General features: G+C 54.5%; 2 protein-coding genes across 2 annotated transcripts; both read right to left on the bottom strand.

The window, feature by feature from the left end:
• Nucleotides 1-1718: 1718 nt before the first annotated feature.
• VOLCADRAFT_103744 (uncharacterized protein) lies at nt 1719-2961 on the bottom strand (the record flags this gene model as incomplete). Its single annotated transcript, XM_002947916.1, has 3 exons — nt 1719-1934; nt 1980-2245; nt 2496-2961. 3 exons carry the CDS (start codon nt 2959-2961, stop codon nt 1719-1721), a joined length of 948 nt encoding a protein of 315 aa, XP_002947962.1.
• A 2527-nt stretch (nt 2962-5488) lies between these two features.
• Nucleotides 5489-7856, bottom strand: VOLCADRAFT_57583 (uncharacterized protein; the record flags this gene model as incomplete). The annotated part of the gene is made up of 7 exons (XM_002947915.1): nt 5489-5665; nt 5957-6034; nt 6181-6274; nt 6434-6604; nt 6949-7098; nt 7262-7293; nt 7611-7856. Coding segments are annotated over 7 exons (948 nt in total), but the record flags the coding sequence as incomplete, so codon positions are not given.
• Nucleotides 7857-13975: the final 6119 nt, after the last annotated feature.

Genomic DNA, 13975 nt, shown 5'->3' with positions numbered 1-13975 from the left:
CGGTCGTTAACGCCGCTGGTGCTGTATAATCTAATATGCTGAAGGTCCAATCTTCCCAAACCTAAAGCTCGCCTCACCACGCCTCATAAAGAAAGCGCCACCTTCCAACCTGTGTGCTCCAGAGACCATTCTTCACCCAGACCAAAAAAGCCCTGCTGAAGTCCCGCCAACAAAGCCCAGGGAAACAAACATGGTAAACACAATGTGGGCCATGCCCCGCAAAAATCTGTAAACGCTGCTCCTGGACATGTTTGCACCAGTCCCTACCCAGGGCTCCCTCATAACCTCCAAACGTTTCGAACCCATGGACCTTCAGGACGACCATACATGCCAGCTACCGCCCCCCACGCGTTTAAACACGGTCAAACCATCGCGCCATAGCATCAACTCGCAATAGCCACGCAGACCGAGAGTAATAGCCAGGTATCGAATATCTCACATTACCGTACACAGCTTGAAACCGCCACAGCCTCAAGGTTGGGGGTTAGGATAGATAGCTGCAGAAAACGGCTCAAAAAGGCCGCACGTAGCTTCAGCGAAGGAATATGCTGTGACCCGCGTCACTGATGGCCGCGCGATGGCTGCGTGATGGGGTTTTTGCTTCACAATGCACTGCATCAGTACCAGTAGCAAGACAACAATTACCCGAAATTTGCACTGAAAAAACTCCAATCCGAATGAAGGCGATCCGAGCCCCCACAGTACAGTTGCTCGCTATCTCCGCCATACCACTACAAGCAGAAAGGAGACTGTGCGGTCCGGCCCCGCAGCCGGGCCACATCCAAGATTCTCCAACTCGATAATCACAGGAGGTCTATATCGCCAAAAGAGCTTTCATTCTCGTCACGCACACAAAGACGTAAACACAGAGCCATGTACCGGGCACAATTAACCAAGGGGGTGTCAGGGCGCCTGTGCACAATGGCCATGTCGAAGGAACATGCAGCTTGATACCGCACTCATTCAACAGCTGACAATACAATCTTTGGCTAAACCAATGCCACCCACAGCTGGCAAGGCGCGGTGGCGGCATCCAGATGAACGACATACAATCGCAGCGCCAACAAATTCGGAAAATAACTACTGCACATAATCCTGAAGACACACGTCCCGCACCAAGCCATTAGTAAGCGCAACAAGGGGGTGCTGCCTGCACACAGATCTGTCAGCAATCAACCAAACACGCGCGAGACTTGACCGTCCGTCCTGCATCGAAGCGTGCATGACCAGGATAGGGGCGGGAAGAGAACATGAAGGGGTGTCCCGTACTGCGCCCCGCAAAGAAGATATAATAATACCAGATCCGTCACGGCCGCCTACACCAGGCGGCTCTTCGTACGCACACAGACAGATGCACACCACCAGCATCCATCAGTTGCAGCTGCATCAGGACGTTTGGCAATGTCAGAAGCCCTGAGAGACCGCCGTGAATCGTATCGTATTCTCAAGACATCAGCTCGTAACCACCCGGCTTTGTTCGGACCGGTGCCGACACCTCAACGCTACCACGGCCTGCGTTCGAGGAGTCCGGGTAGGCCCGCCGCTCGACCTCTTCCCAAATGTAATAGGGCTCAACTCAGCTGCCTACAAGCAGCTCCTGCTCTAAAACAATTCATCACCACCATGCAGCTCATTGCCGCCGCTGCCAGGCCGCCCCGGGTGCAGTACCTACCATCGGCCGGCCCGGAGCCGCGACAAATCCAACCGCCGAATGAGGACTACTTGCGCGGGCCCAAGCCGCCAGCGCGGCCCAGCGTAAGACCCTGGAAGGCCTCCTGCAGCACAGATACTTGATTGCCCATGGCACCACCGACGCCGCCGTTAATGGCACCGCCCAGACCGCCGTAAGGAGCTGCAGGCGCTGGCTGACGGTACATCTGCCCTGGAACCGCTGCCGTTAAGGCGCTTTGCTGGGTGAAAGCAAGCTGGCTGGCCTGCGTTGCCGCCACAGTGCCGACGGTGGAGGGCAGGAGGCTCACTGTACTGCCGGCCAGTTGATTAGGGCCCATGCCAGGAGGCAGGTAGTAAAGTGTCGGAACGGCCGGGGGAACGGAGTAGACCGCAGGGCTTGGGAACGTCGTTGTGGGCAGGCTCACATACGCCGTAGGCGGCTGGCTCAGCCCGTAAGAGTTCAAAATGGAAGGCTGCATCTCAGGGTGATTGAATTTGCACGTCGGACCAAAGGCACACCAGCCCTTCTTCAGGTAGTGCGCGCAGTCCGGCTCATCGGCCCGTATCGGGTAACCTGGAGATCATACATTGCGGGAAGAAGAAGTTGAAATGATATACAATACTTTGCCATTAAAAGTCCCGATTCCGCTCGCGGCGAAACAAATGTCGTTTCTTAGGCACTTACAAGGCCGATTTGCCGGCTTCAGCCCCGTTCATTGCAGGCGATGCTTAAAAACATATAAATGATACCAATATCAAGTAATGCAGCGTAACGTTCATCGGGGCCCCAGTATCCTAAGCCCCGCGGGTGCCACGTGCCTTACCTCGCGTATTTAACTGAGGCGGAGGGCGGTCCAACGGGTGCTTGAACTTGCAACGATCTCCATAGGCGCACGTCCCCGTGCGGATAAAAAAAGTACAAAGCTGGCGTTCTTCTGTTGTTGTTGCTGTGGTTGTTGTTGTTGGCTCGGTCTTCTTCGCATCCACACCGCGGCTACCGATGTTAGGCCCGCCTGTGCTGAACGGCCCGCTAGACCTCAGGCCTGCACCGAGAGGGCTGAAAGATATGCCTCCTGTAGGGCCCGCGCTTTGCTGCTGCGCCTGCCCTTGTCCAGGCCCGGAGCCCAGGGGTACTTGTATGCCTTGCAGCAGTTCCAAAGACGGAGAGTAGTTACCCATGTTGGAGTGGTGCTGTGCGCCAGTCAGGGACGACATGAATCCAGTTCCCTGGTGAGCGTAGACCCCAAGCTGCTGTGGGGCCTCGCTTACGGCCTCTGCGTTGCGACTCATGATAAGAGGTCTTACGCGCCGCCGCTTCTTGAGAAATGCTGCAAAGGTCGCCGGCGAAATGAAGATAATAGGAGCTAAGATACTCCAGAGGCTGTCGACCTTATTATTAATTGTTTTTGCACGTGGACGAGAACAATATCTCTAACCCAAATAAGATAATCCACACTAAAGTAAAGGAAAGAAGTGTTGCGCAGGACAACTTAACCTGAATTAGCTTCAGATCAAGAAAAAGTCAAGCCCAATATAGTGTCATATGGACCCACGTGCCACCGTACGGTGTCGTACTGATTAGACTACGAACCCCGTTCCAAGCATAAAAAGAATTGTTAATCTTGGGAACGCTCGCAATTCTGCGCATCTACAGCAAGGCATGGCCGTATCGACGACTGGGCAGTTGGACGATTGGACGAGCTGACTGGGACTGACTACTTTGCATCTTACGTTAACTCGACAAAGTTTCCATCACCAAATAGCATATAGAAAAGATACCTATCAGTAGGTATGTAATGCGTGCAGAGGGATCATCCGGCTGACAACACGCAACGCGCTTTTTAATATTCTTGGGACATTCATATTATCTGTGCCTTGATTGCTGACATGCTATTCGTTCGCATGCAGATGAAATCGCGTTGTGGGAATATCCCCCTGTGGTTTCGTCGCTGGCGATGGACGAGCAACCTAAAACGTCAACGCTTCAAGGTCAACTCAATAAGCGTCCTCATTCTGTGAAATTCAACTGCATCCCGTTCTACGTCCATCACATTTGGGGAATAGTACATTGCTAGAATTCCAACCTTTCCGGCGGGGCCCTCGTTCAGAATCCTCCTTCCGTGAGACACAACTCACAACCTGTCTTGTGTGCAACGCAATTGTGAAACATCTGACTGTTGCTTCCCTGACGCGGCCGCTCTTCCTGATGCAGCTATAGAAGCCTTGCTGCTCTGATAGACGACAGTCTGGTACGACATCACGAATCTCTCCAAGAGAGCTTAAATTTCTACGGGATACGAAGTGGACGTACCTGTGTGGTGTGCATATTTGTATGTATGTTTTTAAATGATGAAAATGATGTTCCAGCGGTGCTGGCCGCATTAAGACACCCAGGCCCTAAACGGTACCAATGGCAAGCTCCGTGCCCCAGCAGCACCAACTAACCAGAGACTCTTCCCTGCTCCGCATTTTAAAAAGGAGACCCGAAGTATGGCCCACGGTGGGGCCCATGATAAAAATGGAAGGCATACCTTTATCGCGTGCAGACTCTTTACATAGGAGGTACCGGTTACTCCAGGATCGAGCTATATTTAGGTAGCGTACCCCCCCAACTGGTGGTCATTCTAGCCGAGGTCCCTTTCGTGGCCCAAGCTGTTACAGTTGGGCCGTCCGGATGGGCCATGTGTAATGCGAGTGTGCAATCCTAATGATGGAGGTATGTGTCCCGTAGCTGGTACCTCATAAGAGAAAGTCCGCCCCAACACCGTTTCCATGAAGATCAGACAGGCAGTGATGAGCCAAATGGTTGAGCGGAGATGGTCGGGCTCAAGAGGAGGTGTGGCCGCTGTGCAGCCGGAAGGGGCACAGCAACTGATGCGCCACCTAAGTACGGGTGGTCGCTGCAGGCCAGCGCAGTGGTAGATGGTAGGATCACGAAAGCCTTCGCATATGGGAGCTCCCAACATGTGCGGCCCGGTGGACGCTAGGATGGGGTTCCCTGCTTGCATGCCTTATCCTGCACAGGCTGCAAGCAATGTAAAGGCTAGGGACTCCAGTAACAGATTTTCTTCTGCATTCATTCGCCTCCTGTGTTTCCTTTCCGTCAGGCCAGATCATGTCGGGGTCTCAGGGAGTCTGGACAAACCCCCAGCACTTCATACGCGAAAACGCCGCGCGAGTAATAAGCCGAATGCGCTTATTGCCATGTTTTTCCTGGCGAAACAAATATCAGTACAGTGCAGAGGTCAGCCTTAGGTCGCTCGAACTAAACTCCACTCGAGCACAATACACTGATGGTTGAGCAGAGCTAGTAGAGATATAGCATTCTCGTCATTTCCTCGAGGAGCTCATTGCATAGGAAAACGCGTTTACAAGCGCTTTTGCCTTCTTCTCGCCACCTTCAAGATGGAAACGCCTCCCTCTCCATGCACAGTGGTTGCCGCACGAAGGCGGGTTTCAGGTCCTCTATCTACTCTGAACAGCGTGCAGTCCTTATCCAGCTAAGTCGCTATTTCTCACAAAATTATCACATGCGACAACATAACAGCTGTCTGTGAGGCTCCCATATTGAGCACTGGGTACCTACGGTGGGCTAGTCATGCACACCAATACACAATGTTATCACCCCGTGCGCAGGCATTCCTTTGCGGATTACCGGCGGCCAAGAACGCTCTGGACGCCGCAATCCCTCCTAAAGGGCAACATAAGACACGACCGATGCAACGGAGGAGCTGACGCTGGTCACATTACCAAGCTTGACAACAGTCACAGATGTACAGTCATGCATAAACAAGTATAATAGAAATCACACACTGCATCAGTTGCTGAACATTTCGCCGATCTTCTGGAACAACCCTTTATGCGGGTTGTTCAGATCCACGAAATAGTCTTGCTTCCCAATTAGCCGCCGCGCAGCATTCTCAAATGCGATCCCGCTGAGGGACAGCTGCTTCTGTAGCACTAAAGGCTCGCCGCGGTTTGTCGAAATGATCACCTACATAGGAGAGAGTCCGGATGGGTCGAGTCACTTGGGCAAGGCACACACAGGGCTGCAGCGCGGCGTGGGGTGCATACAGGAATCCATGGGCGTCAATCACTGTCAAGCGATAGATTCGGTGGGACAACAGGGCAGAGAGTGGAGTTATCTGTAAGTTTAGGAATCGGTTGTTAACAAAGGTTTGTACAAGGGTGGAGACCTAAAAACCTCAACATGACTAATGCAACGAACGGCTCTCCAGCGAATAACTTTGCATGGTGCATGCCTACAAAGTGGCTGAACGCTTACCTGGGGATCCTCTGGGATGGCGCCGAGCAGCGGGATGCCCAACATCTCTTGGACGTCCTTCACCGACATCATGTCGTTCTGAAATTTAAAAACCAAAAAGGGAAATGCGAGTCAGTGGTGAAAGTAACGATTACGGTGGTCACAACTAGAATTTAACCTCCCTCTTAGTACAAGCGATTGAACATCGGTTGTGCTAATACCCGTCCTTTACAAAGTGACGTTACCTTCTGAATCATATCGGGGCGAACCCGATTAACCAGTAGCTTAACGTTGTAGATCCCGTTAGCCTCAAGGAGGCCAGCCACACGGTCAGCGTCCCTGCAAGATGCGCATAGGAATTGAGGTCGGCCAACAGCGTTCGTGGGTGGGGAAGGGCGGGTCCACGGGCCAGCTGTCAGGTTATTTATACACGCACAATTACGACCTGCACATTAGCTCAGCGCTTACGTCTCAGCAATAATGACCCTGTGCACCCACCGGATTGACGTGATCTCCGGCGTCGTGACAATCAGGGACTCCTTGGCTGGCGAGATGGCGTTGATAAAGCCCACGTCAATGCCGGCCGGGCAGTCCAGGATAATAAATTGGTAGCCCAGTGCGATAATCGCCTCGCACAATTGAACCATATGTGCGCGCGTCACATTGTACCTAGGAAGAAGGCAAAGTGTGGGGGAGGGGCATGTGGCCACCGACACCATGGTGAAAAATGTACATACGGTACACACCGGCGCGGCTGCGCGTGTAAGAACCGTCTGTACACGTCACCGCGAGATGTATTTCGGAGATGAATCAAGCCCAATAAAGGATGCTGCAACGTGTGGATTGGACGGTGACTCTGTACTAAAGGCTTTGGTGCTATGGAAATAGTAGCACAATAAGGCGTCCTGGAATTTAGTAAGGCGTGGATGTGCAACTCTTTAAAATTGCTGGACAAAGCCGACGCACGCAATTTGCGATGATCACGCACAGTGGCTACATGACGCACGACCCACCGCTGCCGGTTACGGCTCATTGAGAGTAGCGACAAGTTCTTCCAGCGCTTGTCCCGAATGAGGGCTTGGTCCAGGCGACACTCCCCGTCCAAGATGTCGATAGCCGTGTATAGGATACGGTTTTCGAGACCCAACAGCAAATCCAGGTTCCTGTGGAGTGAAATGCAAGGACCACGCCAACACCAACCCAAGTGAAAAGGTGCACCCAGCAGCATGCAGTTATTACAGTTACCAAGGCCAACTTTCATTGCGCGTCTGCTTCATGCTCCGCGGCTTGCGCAATGACATGCAAAATGAGCGGCGCTGCTCTCACCTCAGTCCGATGTCAGCGTCAATAAGGCATACCTGTAACAGAAAACAGTCATGTACAAAGTGGATTCGGGTGTTACGGGGAAATACGTTGCGAAGTTAGGCTTTTCCCGGCGGGCTTCTATCGCACTGGACAGCTCGCATCAGCAAACACTCTCTTGGATTAAGCTCCTCCATCTGCCCCTCCACCCCTTTGCCAAGGCGTTCAGGCGCACAACGAAACCTTAACCCTGTTGCTGTATGTTGCGGACGCACAAGGCCTCGACGGTCCGTTTTGTGGCGCTGAGAGAGACCTCCTTAAGTTCCCCTCCAAACACACAGGGATCCCGACCAGAAAGTCCATGGGAACGGACCTTGTAGCCGAGACGCGCAATCGACATGCCAAGGTTGGCGGAGGTGGTTGTCTTGCCCACTCCACCCTTTCCGGACGTGACTACAATAATCCGAGCTTCCTGCATGTCGTTTGGCGAGGCTGTAAAGCCCTCTTCCTCGGGCTCCTGGAAAGCAGTAACCTTGACGGATCGCCGGCTCTGAAAGTGGCGTCCACGGCTGCTAGCAAAGGGGCAACTCCTGCCGCAAGTCACCGGTCCCTGCGACGGAAGGTCATCTCATTTCTGCTAAATCCAGACTTTTAGAACGGAACAGTAGTGCAAACCTGGATTAGCCTTAGAGAAGACGTCTGAGCAGGCCCGCCCCTGCGCCAATGCAAAGCCATGTCAACGAAGCGCTTTGAGATTCAGCACGAAATTGAAAGGATTGCTGCAACTTCTGCGATTTAGCTTCCCACCTGACTCGCTGCCCAGCAGAAAGGAGCAGGGTGGGCTGGCGGGGTGAAGCAGCTGCTGGACTTGTTGCTTGCATTCTTTCAGGTCAGTTTGCTTATAACAATCGCCCCAATAATTCGCAATTCCTGGTGCTGATGTTACAGTTGACTCGCACTGCTAGCAGGATGACCTGGACTCAAGCACAGATTGTAGCAGCAGTCTTCGAACTTGTTGCCTGATTACGAAGGCATGTATGATTGGTAAGGCTGGAAGTATCAAGCACCTTTCCTGCAGACTCAACGACGTGGGCGTGAGAGCAAAAGAAGATTTGAGTTACCCGATTTTCCCCCCCGCCAAAATGTCCTCCGTACAACGACCAGTCGTTGTGTTCCAATAGGTTGCAGCTTGCCGGCAAGCGAAACCTCTCGAAGTATTCAGCTTTAGAAAGTATGAAATTGTGCCACCAGTGTGAACATGACAATCTTGGAACATAGCGATCGCTGAAACGGGATAGTATCACAGTGTTTGCACCCTAACGGGGAACCTGATTTTCTGTACAACCGATTTCTTTAAATAACATATTAAGGTTAACATGTTAAGTGCTTTAGCGACCACAACGAGGCGAACCCAAGAAAGTCCTTAAAACCTCGGTAGGGGCCAGATGTTGCATCAGATAGACTAAGTGGGTACATGTTGCGATAGCTGGGCGACTGAATATAACTGGTGAATTGGGGGTCGGGACAACCGAAAGCCAACCCGTGATTCGCCTCCCACTTCCTTTTCCCTCAAAGCCCGAACCACCAGTGTTCAGCCAATCACTCTCCATATGCATATCCCTATCAGTCCTGGGACCCAGCACCTGACCATGAGTCCCAGCGCAGGAACGTAGCGGACAGATTCCGGACCACTTGGCGAGACGACCGCAGACTAGGAATGTGCCAAAAGCGCGCTGGATCTCTACGTGGTATAGTCCCCTAAGGACGCCTGACACCCGCCGCAGTCTCCCAGTCAACCCAAATACCATAAGTGACTCAACGGTGATTCATAGTGGCCGGAAGCAGAAATGTCGGTGATTGCGTACGTTGACATCGATGTTGCACCCCCTCATGGCAATCCGCCAGCCCTCGAGCTTCCCTCTTCTTCCCACCATTGCAATGTGACTGGGCCGTTATTGGCACATGAACCATACGGGCTGGGATCTGCGTATAAAAGGCAGCCACCAGAAGCCGTCAGTCCTGCCAGCGGAGCATACACATCTAACTTTTCCCCTCTTTTCCATGGCAGCAGAGTGCACAGCGAGCATCAAAGCTAATTTCAGTGACAGGATTGCATGCGAGGGAAACCGCAACGGTACCTTCTTCTCGTGCTGCTGCTGAGGCGATGGCAACACGCGACCTTTCTCGCCCTCTTAAATAGCGGTTAGCTTTGGACAGTGGTTAAATTAGGACAGTGAGTGCCGTGCGACCCAAGGGCAAGCCCCGAGCAAGCTTCATTACCACAATTCATACTCATCGAATAGCACGTTAGTTTGCAAATTTCCAAAACAATCCCCCGCGCCCATAAGGTCGTAAGCTAAATGAACGGTAATTTGCCGCGACATATGGTAGCAGTTTGGCAAGCATCCAAAGCACACGTGACGTGACTTCCCTTGCCCTTTCCCGCGAATGTCAAGCCAATCCACAGACCTGGGGCCCCGCAGCTCTAGGATTGACGCTTCTAACTGCTGCTGATAACGATGGAGTATGAGTCCGTTCCCGCAAGCTCCTTCCTTACCATTTGTTACCGCTACTATGGGACCTTATCTGGAAGCGTCATTATGCTTTCTCCCACAAAGGGTGGATTATAAACCCATAGAGATTGCAGGACGACGGTTCATCCCATGGCCAGCACGGCGGAAAGATAGCAGTCCTTGGTGAAGGTTTGGGGCAATGGGGGGCCACTACTAGCAGTATAACCAGTTACACGTTCCTGGAGTGGGTGAAATCCACAATGCCTCGTGGGAATTCATCGTACTCGCTTAACCTGGTGTTTGGCGACATCAACTGTGGTGGTTGAGGTCGCCAACCACCACAGTGAGCACCGGTTCAAGCTGCGGTGCCCTTAAGCATTTACGGCTGCTGAATTTAATAGCTCAGTTTATGTGTGATGCAGCTCAGCTACCGCATGAAAACTTTACACTTTTGAGCCCCCCGTATGGGGACGTGCTAAGCGCTATGCCGTACTCTTGTGGTTCTGGAGCGGCAGGCAGCGTCAGGTCTGCACTCCCAGACCAACCATCGAATACGAAACACTAATCCTCTCTATATTTGTTGAAATGTCTTTGTAGGCTAGCTTGTAACGCATAACTGAAAGTCAGTGCTAACGATTTCCTTCCTGCAGGTTAGCCGAATTGTATAAAAATGGATAACTACGGTCAAAAACGAAAATTTCCTTATCATAGCGCAGTAGCGGAATTCCAGGTTAAGCAGAGCCGGCCAGAGCGGGACCCGGGAAGAGAGTACAATGATCCAAAAGTGTTTCAACAGCCATCATATGACTACGACACGGTCAGTAAAGTTATACGTCGACTGTGAACGGCGCACAGTGTTGGCGTCGAGCGCACATTAGTGCTCCTCCATCCTGCACAATGGTTTGGGGCCACTGCCATGTAGCTCCCTTTCTGCGCCACGCAAAAACAACCTAGCTGTGTGGGGGCCCCTGGCACACAGAGATCAGACGGAGGAACCCCTGACACGTATGCACCTCCATCCCCCTTCAGCCGATCTCTAGCACAGATTTCACAAAATGGACACCCGATACAATCAAGTCTTTCCTGGATCGTCGGGGCGGCGACTACGATGATTGCCAAACCTTCGAGCAACTGGTACGGCGCTTTCCGCTACTGAACCACGGGCCCCGGCTAGGGTTCTCATCCTGCCCATGTCCCCAGCAGCTACGGCATAGCACAAAGCTGCAGCTTCACCCCTTTCTGGCTCTGGACTTGCCTTAAAAGCCCCGGGGTACCTGTCGGATCCACCCAACCAGGTTCAGCACAACTATTGTGTCTTGAGCCATCACCGGGTGTTGGAGCCTGGGCTGGTTCTCTGTTCCAGTATCCATCTGGGGGAGTCCTGAGCTCTTGACACCGCCGCCCGCGCCGCGGCGGGTTGACGCAGGTGGAACGCGCTGTGGAGGTGGAGATTAACACGGGGCCGGCGGTGAAGCCCTCGGAGGACAAAGATGGCGGTGGGGTTGGCGATGCCGGCGGCGGAGACATCTGGGGGAATGGCAACGAGGACCTGGAGGAATGGGAACGGGCGGACTTTGCTCAGCAACTGGAGCAGCAGGCCGCAGCGGCCCAGCAGACCGCCGGGAGACGCGGCGCGGGGCCCTCGGCGGGAGGGCACGGCCGTGGGACAGGGATCGTAGCCGCAGCAGCACCGTTGCCGCCGCCCCCACCGGCGGTGGCGGCGGCGGGTGCGGCCGGGGCGGATGACGAATATGACCCTTTGGATGCCTTCATGGCGGAGATCGATCAGGAGGTGGCGGCCAATAAGCCCACGGCCAGGCCGCGGGTGGAGAGCGAGGCATTGGCGTGTGACGAGGAGGCGGATCCCGCCACGGAGTACATGGAGGTGCATTTTGGGGGTGGAGGTTGGGGTGGGGTCGGGGGATGGGAAGGAGCTTTGGGTGCGTAGGTCGGAGGCCTGGGGCGCCATCAGCTCACCACTCTTCGGCCAACGCCGGCCTAGACTCCCTCTACCCTGAGCTCATAATTCCGGTTCTGCTCATGCGGCTTTGCATGCTTAAGGGCTTTACGCTCAGTTCCCAGAGGCCCTCGACCCGGCCCTTGTCGTTCATGGCCCTTCCATTACCCATGCCCCTCTCTGGAATTGCAATCTGTGACAAAGGAGCCGCACGTCCCCGAAGGTGCTGGTGGTTGGCTTGGTGCGCACAGCTGATGTGACCACTGGACGCACAACGGTGACCTTCATCAATCCGTTTGGAAGCGAACACGCTTTGTGTGGGTCCTCCTCCTCTAGGTGCGCAAGCCCAAGGTGGCGTCGGCGGCCGCGGCGGCAGCGGGCGGCGGGTACGACAGCGACGAGGAGGTGTACGCCACTGCAAAGTGAGACCTTGCTTAGGCAGGGGGGGAACGGAGTCACCCGCTAGGGGGAAAGCCGCAGTCACACATTCATGCCGTGTCCTTACACTTCTTAAACGTGTCCGCCTCCCCCCTATCAGCTGATTAGCATCGTTCTGCCGCTTTTGTCAAGGCTGATTGCACCCGTCGCTGCTACTGCTGTCTGTTGCCGTTGCTGCTGTGTGCTGCTGCTACTGCGACTGCGACGTTGCCTTGCTGCAACAGAGCGCTTGAGGACGGTGACGGCGGTGATGTTGGCGAGGAGGATGGTGGCGGTGGTGGTGCTGGTCGCCGCAATGTGGAGTCTCTGGCTCCCCTGGACCACAGCACCCAGATGTATGCGCCCTTCGCCAAGGACTTTTATGAGGAGGCGCCAGATATAGCCAACATGACGGATGCACAGGTGCGTGCCTGTCCGTGGAGGCCCTGGTGATGGTGATGGAGTGGTGGTGGTGGTGCCGGTGTCGCAGTCGCCTCTTCCACGATCCAGCCTGCTGCTGGCTGCCTGGGACCTCTGCAGGTGGTGCCTTGTATCATTGTATCATTGTGATGATGTAGCCGTGTCTAGTGATGGGCGTGGTCTCCATGCCGTGAAGCTTTTCTTGCCGCCCGAAACCGTACTGCCGGTTTTCCGATTTCTCGCCAACACAACTCCCTCCGCCCTCCTCACCCGACTACATCCACACAACAGTACACACACATGCGCGTGCGCACACACAACCCTGTCCTGCTACATCGCCCTGCGTGTCCTCCTCCTCGTGCACCCGCCTACCCCGCCCCGCACTCCCCAGGTTCTGCTTTTGCCCCTTTTCATTCGCGCATGTTCGGGTTGTAACCAGAACTCGGTTGTCTGTCTATATGTCCTCCCCGCCTTTACTCTCTTACACACATCGGCACAGTCGGTGATGTGTGTAAGTTTGCGCGGATAATTCCCTACCTACCTACCTACCTACCTACTTTACCTTCCTACCTGTGTGTTTTGGACGGCTGCAGTTGACCCCTTTGCATCTTGACCCCTTCCCGCCGCTTCCTGTGCGGCCTTGTTGGTGTGGCCGCAGGTAGCTGCCTACCGTCGTGAGCTGGAGATCCGTGTGAGTGGCTTCGATGTGCCCCGCCCGGTGAGGTCCTTCGCGCAGTGCGGCTTCGACAGCGACCTCCTGGCGGCAATCAAGAGGGCGGGGTGGGTGGACAAGGGGGCGCGAGGGGGTGGGGGTGAGGGAGGAGCACAGCAGACAGCACAGACGCGGATGCGAGGGGCTGTGGGGGCTGTGGGTACGTGTATACGTGTACATTTGTGTGTATGCACCATTTGGTATTCGCTCTTTCGAGGAGCAGCGCTAAGTGGGGGAGGTGGTGGTGAAGTGGTGAAGTGGTGGCGGTTATTTCCGAGTTGTCCGTCTCGCGATCTCCCGTCCAGGACCTGGCAGGTGTCCGTCCTGGTGCGGATCGCCGTTGCACCGCGAACACACCTCCATCTCCCCCACCCCCACCCCCGCCACAACCCCCCCATACGCACCTCGGCCAGGCGGGCTTGCCGGGGCCACATTTAACCCCTGTACATCCACCTGCCCGTCCATCTGATTTGTCATTTCCAACGTCTTTCTTTCCACCAACCGCCGTTGCGTTGTCGTTGTGTTTCTTCCTGCGGCCACCCCGCCGTGGACTCCTTGGCAGCCATGTTAGGTGCGTCGTCTTTGGGTACGCGGAGGTCTTCTCTCAGCCCCATTAATCCCTCACCCCTCCCTCCTTCCCTTTTTGCGTCCTTGCATATGATTTCGCCACTTTCCTTGCTCCCGTGTGTCGCAGCTTCGAGACGCCCACCCCCATTCAG

Source organism: Volvox carteri (genome assembly GCF_000143455.1).
Source record: "Volvox carteri f. nagariensis unplaced genomic scaffold VOLCAscaffold_8, whole genome shotgun sequence".
Lineage (NCBI taxonomy): Eukaryota > Viridiplantae > Chlorophyta > Chlorophyceae > Chlamydomonadales > Volvocaceae > Volvox > Volvox carteri.
Note: the sequence above shows the minus strand (reverse complement) of the source record. Positions and strands in the feature narration are given on the sequence as shown.